Source organism: Rhinopithecus bieti, unplaced genomic scaffold, assembly GCF_001698545.2.
Source record: "Rhinopithecus bieti isolate Rb0 unplaced genomic scaffold, ASM169854v2 scaffold_3062, whole genome shotgun sequence".
Lineage (NCBI taxonomy): Eukaryota > Metazoa > Chordata > Mammalia > Primates > Cercopithecidae > Rhinopithecus > Rhinopithecus bieti.
This window is the reverse complement of record NW_016804432.1, coordinates 5791575-5812736: the sequence shown is the minus strand read 5'-3', so window position 1 is coordinate 5812736 and position 21162 is coordinate 5791575. Positions and strand designations below refer to the sequence as shown.

Here is a 21162-nt window from a genome sequence, read left to right as displayed (position 1 = left end):
TAGGAAAGAACTAGGTTTCTAAACTTGTAATCTTAATAAATCTTATATTATTTTTTAAAAGTAGTACCTGAATAATCATTAGGTGTACCAGTCACCATCAAGGGCATTAAAATCTCCCCCTCCCAAAAAATATATAAAATCAAAACCCAAAACAAAGTATCTCATTGATAAAATATAATCCTAATTGCTACACATGCTGGAAAAAAAAAAAAAAAAACCATAACGGTCTTCTTAGGAGAATATTCTTTTTTGACTCTCCTGATGGTCACTGAACACATTTGCAAGAAAAAATCTCAAAATTTAAGATCATGTCTATTGAATTTCTTAAAACCCAAGAAATGTTTGCCATGTAACAACTGATAGAAATAGTTGTTAAATGATGTTGTTAATATAAAGAATATTGAAGTGTGAAATAATTTCTATGCAACAAAAAAAAACTCAAGTAACCAGAATTCCCTTATCCAGTACACTCACATTTTAAGTTACCAGTTCATGTTACTATACCAGCATAACAATATCTACTGTTTCACAAATGAGCTGAAATAAATAGCTATGATTTATTAGAAAATGGAAATAAAGGAAAATCAAATATACCAAAGATGGTAAGTTCCCAAACCACAATGTAATTAAAATATAAACCAATATGAAAAAGATAAATAGAAAAGCCTTGAAATACTTGGAAATTATACAGTGCACTTCTAAATAACTCACAGGTCAAAGAAGAAATCACAGGGGAAATTGAAGAAGTAATGACAATAAAAGTATAGCATATCAAAATTTGTACACAGAGGAAATTTTATAGCTTTAAATGTCTATATTAGAAAAAAAGATTTAAATTGATAATCTAAGCTTCTACTTTAAGAAACCCAAAAAAGATAAGCAAATTAAGTTTAATTAAGCAGGAGAAAACAAATATTAAAGACAAAAGTAATAGTCAATGGGAGTATAAACATGCCATTAAGAAAAATAAAGGCAAGCTACAGACTAACAGAAAACAGACAGTAGAAATATATGTATCTCTCTCTCTAACAAAAAAACCTTATGTCCAGTATAAATAAAAAATTCCAGGCGAGTACAGAGGCTCACGCCTGTAATCCCAGCACTTTGGGAAGCTGAGGCAGGTGGATCACCTTAGGTCAGGAGTTTGAGACCAGCTTGGCCAACATGGTGAAACCCATCTCTAAAAATACAAAAATTCGCTGGGTATGGTGGTGGGTGGACTGTAACACCAGGTACTAGGAGGCTGAGGCGGGAGAATCACTTACATATGGGACAGGGAGGCTACAGTGAGCCAAGATCTACTGCACTCCAGCCTGAGTGACAGAGAGAGACTCTGTCCAAACAAAAAAAAAAAAAGGAATTCCAGCCAGGTGCAGTGGCTCACGCCTGTAATCCCAACACTTTGGGAAGCTGGGGTAGGCAGATTACTTAAGGTCAGGAGTTCGAGATCAGCCTGGCCAACATGGTGAAACATCATCTCTACTAAAAATACAAAAATTAGCTGCGTGTGGTGGCGGGAGCCTGTGATTCCAGCTACTCGGGAGGCTGAGGCAGGAAAATTATGTGAACCCTGGAGGCACTGCACTCCAGCCTGGGAGACAGAGTGAGACTCTGTCTCAAAAATAAATAAATAAATAAATAAAAATAACAATGCAATAATAAAAGCAATTGGCCGGGCACGGTGGCTCTCGTGCCTGTAATCCCAGTACTTTGGGAGGCCGAGGAGGGTGGATTGCCTGAGCTCAGGAGTTCAAGACCAGCCTGGGCAACACAGCAATCTTTACAAAAAAATACAAGTAGTCCCAGCTACTTGAGGGGCTAAGGCAGGAGGATGGCTTGAGGCCGAGAGATCCAGGCTGCGGTATGCCAAGATCATGCCACAACACTCCAGCCTGAGTAACAGAGCCAAACTCCGTCTCAATCAATCAATCAATAAAAGAAAAGCAACACAATTTTTTAAACGGACAAAAGACCCATAACTAATGTCTGGCCAAAAAGGAAACGGAAATTAAAACTATGAGACACTGCTAAACAGCTCTAGAATGTCTATGATTAAAAAGACAGGGAAAACTAAATGTTGGCAAGAATGTGGGAACAACTGGAATTCCCATACACTGCTGGTAGGAATGTAAACCTTTGGGTAAAAGTTTAGCAATTTCTTATAAAGTTAAATGTATACCTACCCTCTGACTCAGCAATTCTACTTTTAGCTGTTTAATCAATACAATGAAAATATATGGCCACGAAAAGAGTTATATAAGAATGTGTATAGTAGCTTTACTCACAATAGCTAAACACTAGAAACCAATAAAGTGTCCATGAACAGGACAATGGACAAAGAAATTGTGGTATATTCACACAATGGAATACCACTGAGCAATAAAAGAAGCAAACTATGATCACTCAACAACATGGATAAATCTGAGACATGATGAGCTGGACATAAGAGTATAAAGTGACTACTTATATGAAATTCTATAATTAATCTATGGTTACAAACATAAGAATAGACGGAGTGGACTGATGGGAAAGAAACTTTTATTCTTCTTAATTTAAATTCCTGATGACCTAAAAGAAACAGTTATTCAGGTTAAGTATAAAGTTCAAGAGTTTCTAAAAATATGGCCTACTCTTGTAGGCAAAGGTATTTCTTAAAATTGGATTTGCTCGTTTTGAATTAATTTATAGAAAAAAGTCCAATTAATATGTAAAATATTTTTAGATACAGTACAATAACAAGATCTCCTTTTAACATCTATATCTGCTTTACTCAGTTCCCACTGCAGGGTAAATTAAATTGAATTTTTCATCAATACAGTATACTAAAATGGGAAGTGCAAAAAATGCCCCTGGTGAAGCTCTTCTGCTATCAAGTGAAGAAGATTCATCTTAGGATTTCCAAAGCTCTGACCTGAACATACTACGATGTGAAAAATTTCCTCCTTGGGTTTTTAGGGTCTTCTCTGACAATCAATAACCATCTAATTTTTATACTCTTGAATGAACCAACTGTTGTTCATTCAGATAATATGTAAGTTTTATTGCTAAAACAGGGTATCCTGTGCAAATTTCTGACTGATTATCTGCACTAATGGAGAATAGCAGTAAAAATTTTTCAGGCCGGGTGCGGTGGGTGGCTCACGCCTGTAATCCCAACACTTTGGGAGGCTGAGGCGGCGGGATCATGAGGTCAGGATTTAGAGACCAGTCTGACCAACATGGTGAAACCCCGTCTCTACTAAAAATACAAAAATCAGCCAGGCATGATGGTGCACACCTGTAATCCCAGCTACTCAAGAGGCTGAGGCAGCAGAAATGCTTGAACCTGGGAGGTGGAGGTTGCAGTGAGCTGAGATTGCACCACTGTACTCCAGACTGGGCGACAGAGTGACTCTATCTCAAAAAAGAAAAAAAAACAAAAAACAAAAAAACAAAAATAACTTCAGCTTTGCAATATGTTTTAGCATGTAAAAATTTGTATTTAGTATAGGGCCTAGCAAATAACTGAAGCAAACAGAAGGTGTCTAATAACTACTAATCTACTGATTACCTAAGGATACATTAATTGCTGTTATTAGCCCTATTATGATATAGAACATTAACATTTACCCAATTGATGTTATTAATTAACTGACATTATTGTATTATAACACAGCAAGGAGAATTATGCTGATTTATTTTATTTTATTTTTGAGACAGAATTTCACTCTGTCACCTAGGCTGGAGTGCAATAGTGCGATCCTGGCCCACTGCAACTTTAGCTTCCGGTGTTCAAGCAAATTCTTGTGCCTCAGTCATCCGAGTAGCTGAGATTACAGGGTGTGTGCCACACGCTCGGCTAATTTTTGTATTTTTAGTAGAGACAGGGTTTCACCATGTTGGCCAGGCTGGTCTTGAACTCCTTACCTCAGATGATCTGCCCACCTCAGCCTCCCAAAGTGCTTGGGATTACAGGTGTGAGCCACTGCACCCAGGCCTGATTTTAAAAAATAGAAGCGTTAAATCTTCTACTAAGAAAATTAGAAAGTTTATAGGATTTAGGGTTAAGAAGTACCCCAGAAACCAAAGCTTAATCCTTTTATTTTACAGATGAGGAAATGCAATGTCAGGAAAGTTAAAGTTGCTTAATTAAAGGTAGTGAATAGTGGAATTAGGATTAAAATTAAAATACACATCTAAACATTAATTTAATAGCATCTAAACAGCACAACAGAAGAAAATGGTTTTCTTTATATGTATCATGTTTGCTCACTTGTACACTATTTCAGAATTCTTTTTAATACTGTTAAAACCACTCATCATTATTAGCAGCACTGCCTTCAGATGATCACATCTAGTTTCAGATGTAATACTCCTATTTTCCACTAGGAGGAGAAAAAGCCACAGGCAAAAGCTAGACAAACCACAAGTGACGAGAAACAGAGCTTCTAATCTACCCACTTATTTTTTAAAGTATCACTAACTACTCACTATGCTAAAGGAAGATTTCTTTTTTCAAATTTTGTGGTTCGTCTATAGTATAAAACAGTCCGTAACTTAATAAAAATGTGATCTAAATTGTACATCTGAAGCAGGCTTTAGTGAAAACATGAATTCAAAACAGCTTCAAGCAATGTATAAAATCTGGCTTACCATTTTTGCTTCCGACTGTACTGGTTGGGGAGAGGAAGGACCCGGGATTCCTGGAACACTAGGCACCATGGTGACTGGTCGAACAAGCTAAGCATAAGATAAGGAAAAATAATTGCAATATATTCAAAATGAGATTTGTACTTTACTGCTGTTACAATAATTTGAGACTTTAAGAATCAGAACATTGTAAATTTATCACTAGTTGATTTTATCTCTATACCAAATCCTTATTTGGTCTTATATCCTGACTTATCCTTCAAAAGTTGTCAATTTCTGAGACATGCGCTTTCCTAATCTTCAGTTTTTACAATTTCTTTCTTAATGGTCCCCGTTAGAAATTCATAATATTCAAAGTGATTAATGCAAAAATTCTCAAAGATATGTCAAATTTCCATTTTGAATCTGAAAGGAAGAATGTCAAAACTTGTGACACTTAGGGCATAAAAATAATGTTCAACAAAGAACCTTATTTTCTAAAAGATGATTTTCTTACGTACATCCACGTATAACAAATAACACACGTAATGATTTCTCAAATAATATGTAGCAGGTTCTTACCATTTTGGTTTCCTTTTTTTTGTTTTTTTTTTTGTAAACCGTACAGCCACTGATGGGACCACAGTTACTGTATAAATAAAGCTTATCTTTTCTTTCATTTCAGGGTTGCGTTTCAGTCACAAGTTACAGGCGTAGGACAGGGATAATCAGGAATCTCAAATACAAGGCAGGAAGTTTCGCGCTCCCGTCAGAAAAGATTTCCGCAGGTAGAAGAGGAAGCAGGGGGAGTAGGCTGTAGGTATCTGGTCCTCACAAGGAGGTCTCTCAAAGTAAGCATTTCGTGAGACAACCATACGTTTCTTTTTTAAAGGCGCGTACATTATGGCGGTTGAAGTTACCTCAGATCAATGCAATTTTGGGATAGTTCAAAAGATCACCTGGTAAGGAATGTAGTTAATTAGAAAGATTAGTGAATTGTAGTCCCAGCGTCGTCGGGAGGCGTGAGGCAGCTGTGGAGAAGTGGCGTGGAACGCTGGGAGGCGAGTTTGCAGTGAGCCGAGATCGGGCCCATGCAGCTTCCAGCCTGGTGCGGGCGGGCGCGGGCCGCCGGTTGGCCGGCGAGAGTGGCTCGGGCGCTCAAGAAAAAAAAAAAAACAAGATATGAAATATCAAGACAGTGGTTATCGCTCTCAGTTTCTTTGTGGCTGTATGCTCACCGAAGAGTGCGTGGAAGTTTACTATAAGCTGTTTAAAAAGTAACTTGTTTGCCGGGCGCCGCTCAGTGGCCTCAAGCCTGTAATGCCGCGAAGGCACTTTGGGGAGGCCGAGACGGGTGGATCCGACGGACGGGTAGGGAGCTCTGGACCATCCTGGGTGAGCACGGTGAAACCCTGTCGGTTACTAAATCAAGAAACTAGCCGGCGACTTTGGCGGGCCGTCGGGGCGCGGCGGGGCGGCGCGGGCTGGCGGGCGCGCCTGTCAGTCCAGCGTCTACTCGCGAGGTGAGCAGGAGAAGGCGTCAATCCGGGAGGGCAGAAGTTGGCGATGCTGAGTGGAAATCGGCCACTGCACGCCCTCGTGCACGCCTGGGCGACGAGCGGAAGACCTCCTATCTCAATAAGAATAAAAAAAAAAAAAAATTCTTTTTATTGTTTTTCAGACAGGGTCTTACTTTGTTGCCGTGCCTGGAATGCAGCAGTGCAATCTCGGCTAACTACAGTCTCAACCTCCAGGCTCAAGTGATCCTCCCACCTCAGCCTTCTACAGTTGCTTCTACCACAACTGGCTAATTTGTGTTTATTTTTTGTAGAGATGGGGTTTCGCCATGGGATTTTCATTTTTAGATGAAAATGAAAATAATGTGTTCTGGAAACTGTGCTAGATGTCTCAAAATGAAGTTCTCAGGATGAAAACTTGAATGTCAAAGACATAAATGAAGAGTTTGAATAAAACTGTTTTATGAAATATAATTAAGAAAAAAGTAATTTTCTAACACACATTCCAAACAATGTGTTTTGAAATGTTCATTAAACGATTACTTTTTTTTTTTTTTTTGACTTAGGGTCTTGCCCTGTCATCCAGGCAGGATCCATAGCTCACTGCAGTCTCAAACGCCTGGGGTCACGCAATCCTCCTACCTCGGCGGCCCAATATGCTAGGATTACAACAGGCATGAGTCGCTATGCCTGGCCAAACTATTACATATTATAAGTAGACAGTTAACTATTTTGTCTATGTCTTTCAAAATTTATATATTTAACACACCCCACAAAAACTTTTTTGGGGGATCTTTTCACAGGGAAAGTGAAAGATTATTTTGCTAGAACATTTAGATTTTAACATGATTGGGCTATCAAAGATTCTGCAAACCCTACTTGACCACAAAAATTCAGAGTGTGTCTTTATAAACAATTTCCATACTAATAGAAATACCACAGTTATCTGACAAGTATTCTAGAATAAATATCTTTCTAAAATTTGAAATCTGTGTTAATATTTGAATGCTACAAGCCCAGTCAAATGGAAATGGGTTGAAGAAGATCTCAGTATAAAAAAAATAAGATTTTGGGTGGAAGAAAATATAGCTATACTTTGAATGGTATATGCTATTACAATGATAACAAATAAATACTATCAACTGCCAATCAATATTATGTTAAATTCAATTTCATAAGCCAGTCAAGCAGTCAACTTTATTTTCTGACTACAAAGATCAGTTTTGCAATAGAGATTTAAATAGTCTAACTTTCTTACTGGGACTGCAGCTGGAACATGCACATTAGAACTTGTAATTGATGCAGGAATAGCAACAGGCATGGTTTGTCCATTAGGAAGATGTAACAGAAGAGGAAATGGGCCTGGTACAGGGCTAAGAGAAACAAAAGAAGAGAAATTTAAAAAAAGAGATTCATACCAACTGTCTCTTAAAATACAACAGTATTTTACTCCTATAATCATATCATTTAAAATACAATTTCTAACCACAGCAAAGCAAATGGCAAAATTTATTTTAATTGCATCTTAAATGCATAACCTGTGCAGCAGTATTAAAAAGAAGAGAAAAGTTAAGGATTTACTTGGGACAATCTCTAATTTGTAAAATGAGAAAAATTCTCATCAGATAGTTCTTGGGAGCTACCAGTAAGAACTGAAAGAAATGGAATCTGGTGATGGAGTAATTTTATATTTTGAGTGAAATAGCATGAAAACAAGACTATCTTAAATTCACGTTCTATATTTATTTTTAGTTGTATTTATCTTCCACTCTATTAGTTAACACTTATATTAAAGAAGACTACGCAAGTACTTTTTCCAAAATTCGAAGCATGCACACACATACAAAACTAAGATCTTGGTTTGAATAATCAAATGTCTTAGGAAAAATCATAACAAAACAAACTTAGTTCATGTACATGTTCAATGATTGGCCTGAATCACTTACACAATTGGCCTGTTAGAGGATGGTGCCTGGGTGATTACGGTACTTGAGGTTGGTGAAGGTACTGCCTGCTGAATAATTACACTTGAGTCAGAACTTGTAAGCAGCACATTGGGAACCTGTAATGATGCTGGACGAACAATAGCTGACGTGGGCTGTGCAGTTTGTGCCAATGGTACTTCCTATTTAACAATGAGATCAAGAAAGGGTAGCATTTAAAAATACAAGTCAATTCACATACCTTAGTGAACAGAATGTAACACACTTCTAAAAGCATCTACAGAATAACAACTGCTCAAAGCAAATTAATATTTAAATTAATTAAAAACATTTTAGAAGAGCTGTAAAGATTCAAATGCAATGTTCAATTAATATTTTACTTTTAAAAGACGGTTTTTTTTTTTTTTCAGTACAACTTGTTTTCCTGTCAATCCAGAAATAAGTTAGACTAGGCAACTTGGCTATGATACCAAGAGAATTTTAATAAAAAATAAAAATATAATCCATTCTCAGAGAATCACAGAACTTAAAATCCAGAAGGGATTGTTTAGTTTCCCCTCCCTCATTATACTGTATAAAGAGGAAACAAGTCCAGTGAGGCTGTGTTATGGCTGATACAAATTAAGTAACAGAAATAAGAATTTTTAGAGCAATACAAATAATTATTAATTTCAGTTAGTTACCTCATCTATATCAATAATTTCTCAATATCAAAAGGCCATGTAATACTGATATCTTGAATATAAAATAATTACTGGAGTGAACTCTTTCAAGTTAGGAAAACAGAATTTGTCAGCCAAGACCTTGAAGATGGCATTTCCTCTGGCTTTACAGATTAGAGAACAAAAAGTTTTAAAAGATTTTATCCAGAATTCCTTAAATAAGCCAGTGTATACATTGGGTCTACTGTGTTTTATGAATTGGCCTGTATGGTGCCACTTATCACCAAAATCTTATTAAGCTACATAGGAAGGATAAACTAGTACTATTATAACTTCATTTATTCAATAAGTTGAGAACTGAAGCTCTCAAAGACTAGTGGGAAGACACAATAAAAAGTACAACAAACAACAAAATTTCAGATTGTAGTAAATCTTAAGTGTTACAGAATAATACGTGCAACCTAACAAAGGGTGAAAGATTAGCTGAGGGTAAGGAAGAGTCAGTTAATTTAGATAGCATAGTAAGAATAGGTGAGCTTCTATGCAAAAACAGCATTTGAATTGATGATGAAAAGGTAAGGAGGAGAGCATTTCATTATAGGGACAAGGAAGCAATACCACATGTCATGTCCTGAGGTAGGAAAAAGCTTCAAATATTTGATGAACACAAGAGAGGTATGAGGTGAGGATAGATGCACAGACAGGCCCAGATAAAAGAGGACTTACGCCAAGGAGTGTGAAGTATTTTAAATACAATGGTAGACCACTGAAAGATTTTAAGCAGGTGACATGTTTAATGTATTAAAAGTCATCTTATAGAAAATGGATTGGAGGTAGAAGCAGGAAGATCAGTTAGAAGGTAACTGTTAATAATCCAAATGAAAGATGATGATGGTTTAGGCTTAAGTGTTGTCACTGAACACAGACATAGAGGATGAGATTCAGGTCTGATAAAATACGCTGTTAGTTTCAGTGTAAAAGAAAAGAATAAATAAAGGATGACCTCTAAATTCTCAGCTAGAACAACTAAACGGGTGGAGAAAATTTACTGAGATGGGGAAAACTGGGGGAAGAATCAAAGACTCTGATTTTGACCTATTAAGTTTAAGATTTCTATTAGACATAGAAAAGGTGATGTCAAGATGGAGTTGGATATAAATATGGCAATCTGGTGAGATATCTATGCCCATAAAAATTTGGGAGTCATCAGTATGTAGATGTTTATTAAAGTTATGTGGCTGGATGAGATCACCTAGGAAGAAAATCAAGAAAGAAGAAGAGCTCCAGATTTTTTTTTTTTAAAATCAATTTCATATGGTATACCTTGCTCAAGGAGGGCCTAATGATTGGGGAATGCAGAAAGAAGGAATACTCCTAAAAGATGCTGGAGCAGCCATGAACAACGAAAAACTGTTAAGTGTGAAAAGAATTAAATGCTCTTTAGGAAAAAAGATTTATATCAGAGATTTAAAAAGCATTTCTAATAACTGCGATAATGTGAAAACAACCTTTATGTCCAAAAAGAACAGGATAACATAATACATATCATATAATAAAACAAAGTACAACCATTTTGGGGAAATCTCTAATGACATGGGAAAATATTCATCAATACTGAGCGTCTAAAGCACAATATAAAATAAAGCTAGGATCTTTGTATCCATCTATCCTTCTATTTATTCACTTATATATTTGTACCTATAAATGCATATATTTAGGAAAACGTTTCAAGATAGTAATCTTATTCAATTAATGTGCTAATAGGTGATTTTGGTTTTCTTTTCATTTTTTCTATTCCTAGAGAAGAAGAATGAGAATGTACTTTTAAAATCAGAAAAAGAAATTGCAAAAAAAAAAAAAAAAAAAAAAGCCATTTATTCTAGCCAAAAAGTTATTTTTTCTGTAGTTTCCTTTTTTCTAGCTCTTCCGCCACGACAGAAGTCCATTAGTAAGTATGGTTTTAGAATAACAATCTAAAAAAGAATATTGCCTCTTCGCTGTGTCCTGCACGGTACTACTCCCAAATAAATCATGTGCTTATTCTATGTGCTTGTGTGAACAAAAGAGTGATCAAGAAGTTCCCATAATAATGTTACTCAAAACACAACTGTAGCCCAGGTGGTCCCAGATTTCTTGTGTATCAGCTAGTATCATCATCATCCTAATTGCACTTACAAAGATCCCACTGCTGAGATTTGAGTAACAGTCCCTTAATCTGTAAAAGTCTAAAAGACGCATTGTTCAAATAATTTTTGAATAGATTCTTAATTTAGCTGGTTACTGTATAAAGTAGCTAAATATAAAATAGCAAAAACCCAGAAAAATTAAGTTAAATTTATACCATTCATGTATCTTTAAAAATAAGTTTTATCTAACCATGACTGTTCCCCCTATAATTTTTCTGTGTACAATAAAACTGGCAGTCTTCTTACCCTGAAATATCTGAGTATTGACAGGCTTTCACTATAAAATATTGCAAGCTAACACAGAATTTAAATACATTAACATTTTATGGAGATTAAATAGTAAACTTTATTTGGGTACTGTTCTTCCCCCTTAAGTTTGTATTTCTACAAAAATTTCTAACCTCTCATCACTGGTAGTAGACTCTGGGTGATGGGTAAAGGACTATCCTGGTGAGTTGTTTCTACAACAGAAGGTTCCCTCAATTTTGCTTCTTAGTGATAGGTTTGTTCAAAGAGGGATAAATCTAGAGGCATCTGTAAATTCAAGTAAGAAAGGAACAGGTTACAAGTTAAAACAGTATGTCTAAATTGAAAAAGCAAGGAAGTATAAACTATGATTACTTTTCTGTCAGAAGTACTATTTAAATTTCATCGTTACAACATACTTTTTTTAATGTCTCTTCTGAAGCTTTCTTGAATTCATTCTCAATGGACTTGCCAACTCATTAAACAAACCCACCTTCTTCACAGTTTTTCAGAATCTGGTTGGTGTTGGGGTCCTGAATCTGAAATAAATGTCAAGGAAGTAAATCATGCATATTTAATATGTTACGACTCTAAAATATAGCTACTAAGTTAACAAATTAGCGGACTGGTTCAGTCAGTTTGTTAATTCTCTCTTTGGAAAGACTCTTCCTTTATAAGCAAACAAAATTTGTTAAATTTTTGCTGTTCTTCATAATTTCCTCCAATTTTAAGACTATGAAAGTAGGAAAGATCCTTTTTGCTCCTTAGTCCACTGCTTCTCTTTGAGTAGAGATGGCATAAACCATCCTCTACTCAAGAGATAAACTATTATCTAACACAGTATAAAGAATTTTACAAAATTTACATTATTAAAAACTACAATTATTTAAATAAACGAAATTTGGGGAAAACTAGGATAAGAGCATATGTATCTGATTTAACTTGGTTCTTCCACTAGTTGTTCATAGTCTATATGAAAGCAAACTAAGATAAAAGAGAATCTTTAGTAGGCAGATAAAAATATTGTAAGAAAGAAAAAAAAAGTTAAAACAGCCCTAAAACAACAAACCCTCTTTTTGCCACTATCTACTGAAACTAATTTTCTAATTAAATGCATTTTACAAGCTAGGTACAAGGGGTATGTGTGAGTCACATGCCTCCAGAATGTTCTAGCTTAATTCCTAGGGAGTAAAGAAAGAGTTCACTCTATTTTCTTACAACATGAAACATTTCAACTTTACTCGAATATGTACTCCTACTATGTACATTAACATATGTACTCAGTGTTCATGTATAGGCTACAAAAAATGCCAGATAAGATTTACACTGAATGAAAAGAAACTTATAAATTCTGCCTATTTAGTGTTATTATTTTCAAGGGTGTCTATTCATATTGATTAGAGTTGGTAGCACATTCAAATTCTATTCACATTTAATATATTTTAGAGCACCAATTTTACAGGCTATAGCAGGGATCTAGCCTAAGTGAAATAAAAGTACTCTTCTGAGGAAGACTCTTAGTTTAAGAGAAAATACTCATAATTTCTTTTGGAAGATTAAAATTCACATATTTGTTAACCATTATATCCCCACAGAGGGCATTACTTACTATTTTATCTTTGCCCCCCACATGTATACCTAGAGTACTAGTATTTTTACTATGTACAAATATATTTAACACTAAAATGACCCACTTGTAATACATAACTAGACAAAATGCAGGCCTGTCTCAGGCACTGTTAGTAATATCAGAATTACTAGAAGGACTCTATTGTATCATAATTTTACTAGTTTCTAGCCTATCCTTTAATTCCCACCTCCCGAAAGATCTCAAAAATCACATTATAGTAAGTAAAGTACATGTATTAGCTTAAGTCCATCATGACTAAATTAGTAGGTCAAATCTAAATTTGACTCCTGTTCATACCCAAAGGGTCTGTCTATCTAAGTTCATTAGAAGCCTCTGAAATTACATTAAAGGGAGGGAAAAAATCTTAAAAAAATAAAATACATAAGCATAAGTCACTTTTATCAATGATCACTGGAACTATCAGACTTGAGAAGTCAACATAGGCACAATCATTGAACATGCACATTGCATATGGCTACCGATCACCAAAACTATACCACATATCATGCTATCATGCATTTTATTTACATGGTAATGTTAACGTATTCATCTCAACATATGTTAGTGAAAACAAAAAAGGTCAAGTACTGTGTTTGAATGTGCTCTACTTTTCTACTCCATTAAATGTGCTCAGACAGGAAAGTAATTTCTAGAAACCAATTTCAAAACATATTTGAGCTAAAAAGTTACACACAGAGAGAGATTGTGCTAAGGCAGAAAGTTTCAGAGAAACAAAGAGCTTCATGCCTAGGACAGTGAAGTTTCCAGGTTTGTTACTATTTTGCTTGTTTGGTTCGTTTGGTTCTAGATCTTAGTATTTAATGTAAAATACTCCAAAAAAAAAAAAAAAAAAAAAAAAAAAAAAGAGCATATCTCACTCTCCTCTGGTTTTACTTATGGAACTTAGGGTATGTTGGAAGTTCCCCTACATTTTCCTACATATATTGTTTTGATAAATTAACTTCCTGTTACCTTTAATGTCTTCATTACAAAATTTCAATACTGAAAGTAGAGGGAAAACCACCAAATATTTGTTTTATTATCTATCCAAAACATTGCATAGAACAATTTGGGCTCTATAATGATTAATAATTTAAAAGTATTATAGTATTTGGGTATAATTCCAGACTTACATGATATATAACAAGCTTTACAAGAGAAAAGAAAAATCTAGAGTTAATTCGAATATTTATATGTAAATCTGTGATAACATAAAAGATCTGAAATTTATAGTTTTCTTTTATCACAATACTTATAAAATATACCAAAAAATTAGCAAAATTATACATGACATGTATGCATATATACATAGATGTGTGTGTGTATGTATTTAAATACTAAAAAAGAGCAGCTAATACAGCATGGAATGACAATCAACCAATGTATGAACTGGGTTTCTCCTTTCACATACAGTGAAAAATAATCATCTGCTTAGGTGATACTGTACGTTTCATAGTATCAACACACAAAAACTGCATTGACTGAATTTACAGCCTCTTTACTGAGAATATTTTACTAATACAAATGTTTAGTCTGAAAAGAAATATAAACAACTCTAATGAACAAGTCTGCTCACTGTTCTTTCTCCAACAGGAGAAGCTTGGTCATTTTCTATCTTCACACAGCCTTGTAAGTCAGTTGTACAAGATAGCTAAAAGAAATGCTGACTAAATACCATGTTAGTTCAATTATTAGTTAAATGTAAAATTTGTAGATGGTATGAATGTTCTCAGAATTCTAATGAACTTTCACAAAATCGACATTGGAATCTAAATTTGAAAACCACACGAAAAAGTGAAATGAATGGTCAGAAGGAAACATGAAAATGTAATGGGTAAAATACATGTTGCCAACACTTACTATAATGAAGTCATTGGAATATCACCAGACTATATTATTTACAGAGAATACACAAAAATTGTGCACATTCCAGGTGAAATATGTATATAAGCTATTAATAAAAGCATATACTAACCAGCCACAATGACACTGTCATTACGTGCTGGACCAAATTTCAGTGTCATCTCATGTTTATGTTTATGGACAGCCAAATGATCCTCGTTGGTAAAACGCTGTGGCAAAAAGTTTTAAAATATAGTTAAGATTTTCAATTTGATCAAGTAAGTAAAATGATTAGGAAATTCATTTCCACAACATGTAAAACCACCATTAACAGTGAAATAGCAGTTTTTAAACTATAAAAGAATCCGTTGTTAGTAGATAAGCATACTAGATTGCAAACAATCACAGAGAAACCCATTACACAAGAATAAGCAATACTGACACACTGCTAGGTCACATAACTCATTTGAGAGCATTTAAAAATAAAATCGGAGGCAAAGAAATTTTACATAAATTTCATTTGGATACTAAAAATAGACCACCATTGATCTGTCCTATCATAGTAGAAACTATACTCCATGGTACAATGACTTTTCAAGCAAGTACTGTAGTATTAATATTTACCTAGACTTAAGGTTACTTACCACTTTTTAAAAGAGAATTTTCTTATAAAAGTATTACGTCTGGACAAAATTAAGAAATAAATCTGATTTTCATGTTACCACATAAAAAAGAATGCCTTTGTTTTAATCCAGCAAAGAAATAGCAACCGGTACAATAACAAAGCAGCTCATTCTAAAATAAGAATTTTAAAGTAGCCAAAATAATTTTTTCATGAGAGTTCTTACATAAAATGGAGCAAAAGTATTTTAAAACATTTTATTTTAAAGTTATCCATCATATTTTTTCCTACCTCTAACTTGGATAAGTTTTGCATACCAAAGGTAACATTTATGATTACAATACAATAAATACATTGTTTATCTCTGATGTCTGAACATCAACCTTTTTGAAGATGCTCATTAAGCAACATTTATAACTGAAAATAGGGAGTTTTTTGTTGTTTCAAAGCAGTAATTTTAAAATGCTAAGTTAACAGATCTCAATTCATTCTTTATAACCTTACAAGTGAGGATGTTAAAATATATATACTTGAACTTGGTTTGCCCAAACCATCAAAATGAATTCCATTTCTTGTGGTCTCCTTCCTCTACCCAATTCACTACATCCTTTCATGCAACTAATAATAGTAGCTTTAGGGTTACCTTAAACACAATGTAAAATAATGAAACATTTTTAACATTTTAACATCTTTGGTCCAGCCCACTATCCCTCTGCCTGTAGAGGTGAAAACCATCTCATATGTGCCCCAGTTATGTGTTGCACAATGCCTTGGTTATAGCACCTATCATATTTTCATATGTCTGTCCTTTTAAGTAGGCTGAGCTCCTACTGTGGTCCCCCAAACTGAACATACAGTAAGTACTCAATAAATGCTAACTGAAAGAATGAATTCATTACAATAAAAAGGTGAATCTTAAAGATCAGTCTGAGGGGGTTAAAAAAGACCCTAAACCACTGTTCATTAAGGTGAATTCAACTTCAGTTTAATCTGGCTACATTTTATCGCTTAGTCTTTGGATTACTTCACACACCAACAGAAAACTATTATTTTATAACCTCTCTTCAGAACCTGCTTGTATTACCAATGAAGGAGAGTGTTCAGATGCAACAACACTTCCATTACTTGACTTACTCATTCACTCTTCAGACATTTACTGGGCACCAACTATAGGCACTAGGACCACAATCGAACTTTTCCCCACCCAGGTACTATCTTCCTATTACTTAATCATTATAAGAATCTCTCCCAATTTTGGAGAAATAAGAAACAGTGGTACTTTTGACAGACTGCTGAATAACACAGTTCTCAGAGAATGAACATATCTGCAGAGTGTATTGACATTAATATTTTACACTTTTTCTTTGTATTGCTGTTTTATATGTATGTGTCTTACATCCTACATTAAAAGCATCTGAAAGTAAGATTTACTTTATATTCCAAAGAACCTCATAATGTGGCTTTTCCACTAAAGGCAATCATTAAACATTTGTGAATGAATGCATTTTGGTGCAGGTCCCAGATTTTAAAACTGCAAAGTCAACAAATTAATAGATAAGAAGTTGGAATGTTGTTGCCAAGGAATTTTATTCTACCAATTTTCTTTGCTTGGATTAGTTTGACCACAAATATTCAAATCAAAGAACTACATGTAGAATAAATAACATTGTGTTCGTACAAAACATATGAAATGGCACGAAGTCCAATCCTAAGTGAAAGGAAGTGGCCAGAAGGAACCTAACAAATATTTAGGATCATATGAATATTAAAAGGGAGAATGCAACCAATATGTATTTATAAACTCTCATATAAGATCCACAGATCAAATTTGTCTAAATGCAATTTACAAAGGGATTACTGATCCTATAACAGTAATAATTATATACAGTGACAGCAACACCGCAAAGGTATCTGTCAAAATACAAAAACACTGCAAAGGACAAAATACACTGGCACTTGATACAGATGAATTTGACCTTGGTTATCTGAGAAAATTTATTATTTTTAACAAGAAACTTAAAAAGACAGTGTGAAAAAGCAATCTTGTGAAAAGGCACTCACCAGAAGTTTAATATGAAAGAAATGCATTCTTTATTTATAAAGTAGCTACAAGCTAAGATAAAATTTTTTTTTTTACAGAATCTATATGAATTGCCTTCCCAGTCAAATTAAAGTTTATTCTAAAATAAGCTTTGTAAAATATATATATTACTAACAACACCAACATACTGAATTCATAAATTGTATTCCCCAGGCATTTCAAAGCACAACCCCATGCAAAACGCTGTAGATATACACAAAAACACAAGTATTTTGTTAAACAAGACTAAGACCTTGAGTATATAGCTCAATAAACAATGTAAAAAGTGAAAAAAATTTTTTATTTCTTTGATAGGTCCCTAGCAGATAGCAATCTCTCTTAAAAGGTTAAAAAGAAAGGGTAACCTGTCAGATGGGAAGAAGGTAAATCAGTTGCTTCTACAATAATTTAAGTTTTGATATCTGGGAAATCTCTGTTACTAAGGCTTGACCACTCTCACCAGAATTAACTTCCTAAAAAATCAGTCATTCTATAGTTAATACATACACTCATATCCATGATATATTATTATTCCTTTTAAACATATTAGATAGACACAAATAAGTTTTCAAGCCATTGGGCCAATAGCTCGTTTCACTACTTTTTTCACTAGTTTAAGGACTATTCAACAACAGCAGGAAGTTACACTGATATATTCACTGTCTCTCTCATGCACACACACACACACACTCACCCACACATCTCCATTGACGCTTTAGACTAAATATAAAATGAATCTTTATCTCCTTTATAAAACAGCTTATAATGTGTAAACATTCTACCAAATAAACACTTTTCAATGACAGGGACACCAAAAGCAAAGATACTACCAATTATATGGAAGACTAACAAAGACAAATGAATCTTTCACTAAATTATCTCACTGTCTCTTTTACTAAATTCCATGGAGCATCACTTTAAAATAAGTGAAATTAACAGGCATGTGGAATACCTAAGAGTAACTTAGGCATACAAGAAGATTTAATAGCAAGAGTCTACAGTTAAAAACTCTTTGTAATCATTTCTAGAGGTCTCTCTCTGATGTTGTATTATCACCAAAATAGATTTTAATGTGTAAAAATCTATTTGAAACCTTAAATTTAACTAGGACCATTGTGTTAAAGCTGAAACTCAAATTCAGAATAATGTCATTGCTTACTGGTGACAAAAAATAACAAGAAACTTAAAAAGACAGTGTGAAAAGGCAATCTTGTGAAAGGTAGTCACTATCAAAATGATGCTTCTAAAACCAATTCTTATTAAGTAGTTTCTAGGAAATACTATTTCAATCTAAAGAGAGACCACACCATTTCTGTTCTCAGCAAGATTTAATGAATGGATGAGTAGGCAGGTTATATTTTGATCAGTAATACTTACAAAGAGATTATTTTAAGTATCTTAGGGTACAAACACAGCCCCCCCAAAATAATACTCAGGATCAAATGGCTAATGTTTAAAAGAATCACTATTAGCAAGAATTCAATTATTAGTGAGAATAAAAAATTGATTTAGCTTTTAAAAAACAATTTGGCAAAATATATGAAGAAACTTAGAAATGTGTGTATACATTTAAATCCAGTAACACTAGTTCCAAAATGTATTTTAAGAAACTAAGGCTGGGCGCGGTGGCTCAAGCCTGTAATCCCAGCACTTTGGGAGGCCGAGGCGGGCGATCACGAGGTCAGGAGATCGAGACCATCCTGGCTAACACGGTGAAACCCCGTCTCTACTAAAAAAAAATACAAAAAACTAGCCGGGCGAGGTGGTGGGCGGCTGTAGTCCCAGCTACTCGGGAGGCTGAGGCAGGAGAATGGCGTGAACCAGGGAGGCGGAGCTTGCAGTGAGCTGAGATCTGGCCACTGCACTCCAGCCTGGGCGACAGAGCCAGACTCCGTCTCAAAAAAAAAAAAGAAACTAAGTGGAGACATATACAAAGGGTTATGTAGAAGGATATTCATCACAATGTTGCTTGTAATACCAAAATGAAAAGTTCATAATAGTGGAATCAGTAAATCATGGGACCTGCTCTAGCAACAGTGACTTAAAGCCATGCTTTCAATTAACAGACAAAATGCTCATGGTATGTGTAATGTCATCCAAATACTAACAGAATACAAAACTGCAGTATGGTCCCAATTTTGTTTTAAAAATATAACTAGATCCCATCCTCTCCTAGCTACTTAAGGACCCCACTCCTGCAATGGTCCCATTTTCTGCATTGCCAAATATGCTGTGATATTCCCACCCTAAAATGCAAAACAAAGAAGATCCACCATCTTCAGTCCTACATTGAAGCTATATATCTCACTTTCCCTTTAGCTACACCTCCAAGAAAGAGCTGTCCTATAATGTCTACATTTCTGGTTCTTCCCATTCTTTCTTCAACCTACTCCAATTACACTGTTGTTACTGCCCCTTCACTGAAAGCTACTCTTTTATCCTACTTAAGATATGACTACATTGTTTCTCTTACTTTGAAATATTTTTTCTAACTTTCAGGATTCCATTTTCCTCACTGGTTGCTGCTTCTTAATCTTCTGTGCTACATTCTCCTCCTTTTCCTGATTAAACACTGGAGGTGCCCTAAAGCTTAGCTCTCACCCTTCTATCTATACTATTTTGATATAGAAGTAAAACTAAGCAAATACGGGAATTATGGATAAGATAAAATGAATTACAAACCTTGACACTGGAAAAAATGGTAATCATCAGACATTAGGAGATGGGAAAGTGGAGGTAGTATGAAATGTTAACTCCTTTAATAATAGGAAACCTAAAAAAAAATTACCTAACTTCTTACTATTTTTCACATAGTTAATGTTAGAGAGGTCTTTTAACAACAATTTCTTATGATACACATACACACACAAATTCTAATGTTCAGCAGTTTTTCTTCTGTTTAAGTTAACTGTAATGCTTTTATTTAAAATGGCATGTGTATTAGTAAGAAGTCAATCACAAAAACCATTCTAACTATTTTAAGCAGAAGAGAATCAGGAAAGGCCTTTTTTGGGTCTCCAAGAATGATACCTAGAACATGTCAAAACTAGTCTTTGTCCAAAGGCTGGCCCTAGAAACACACTGCATTAGCTGTAATTCAGGGATTACAGAATCAAGCTGTCTGTTCACTCCAAGCCAGCAAAATGGATGATTTGAGTAATACCATCTCTCACTCCATTTAATTTGGTACCAAATCCAAAAAGTAAAGTGGGTCAGGCGCAGTGGCTCACGCCTGTAATTCCAGCATATTGGGAGGCCAAGGTGGGCAGGTGGCTTGAACCCAGGAGTTTGAGAACAGCCTGGACAACACTGGGAGATCCTGTATCAAAAAAAAAAAAAAAAAAACCAAGCAAAAAATTAGTCAGGTGTGGTGGTGAGCACCTGTGGTCCTGGCTACTCTGGAGGCTGAGGTGGGAGGATCACCTGAGCCCGAGAGGTTGAGGCTTCAGTGTGTTATGATCATGCTACTGCACTCCAGCCCAGGTAACAGAGTGAGACCCTGTCTCGAGTGGGAAAAAAAAAATAATTAAAGTAAATCTGATTTACCAGAAAGAGTAAATTTCGTTGGTGAAACCTAAAATCATATGCAGAATTCTAGGTGCAAAGAGAATTGTAGTTTTTAGCTCTCTTAACTTTACAGAAAAAAATATATATCAAATATATCTCCAAAATAAATGTCAAATTAGTCTATTTCTCTCTGTGTCCACTGTTACCACCTAATCCAAACCACCATCATCTCTCACCTGGACTGCTGTCAGCCTCTTGTCTCCCTATGACCACTCAGCAGTGGCTTTTCACTGCTCAGTGAATAAAACCCAAACACCTT

The 21162-nt window shown here is 34.9% G+C and overlaps 1 protein-coding gene across 1 annotated transcript in view; it reads right to left on the bottom strand.

Moving 5' to 3' along the window:
- Positions 1-21162, bottom strand: part of ATF2 (activating transcription factor 2) — a 93802-nt gene that overhangs the window by 31042 nt on the left and 41598 nt on the right. Inside the window, 8 exon segments of the mRNA XM_017868322.1 lie at positions 4633-4719; positions 7384-7498; positions 8072-8250; positions 11305-11346; positions 11349-11450; positions 11582-11625; positions 11628-11695; positions 14764-14864. Of these exon segments, the coding sequence (XP_017723811.1) occupies positions 4633-4719; positions 7384-7498; positions 8072-8250; positions 11305-11346; positions 11349-11450; positions 11582-11625; positions 11628-11695; positions 14764-14864 (738 nt within the window).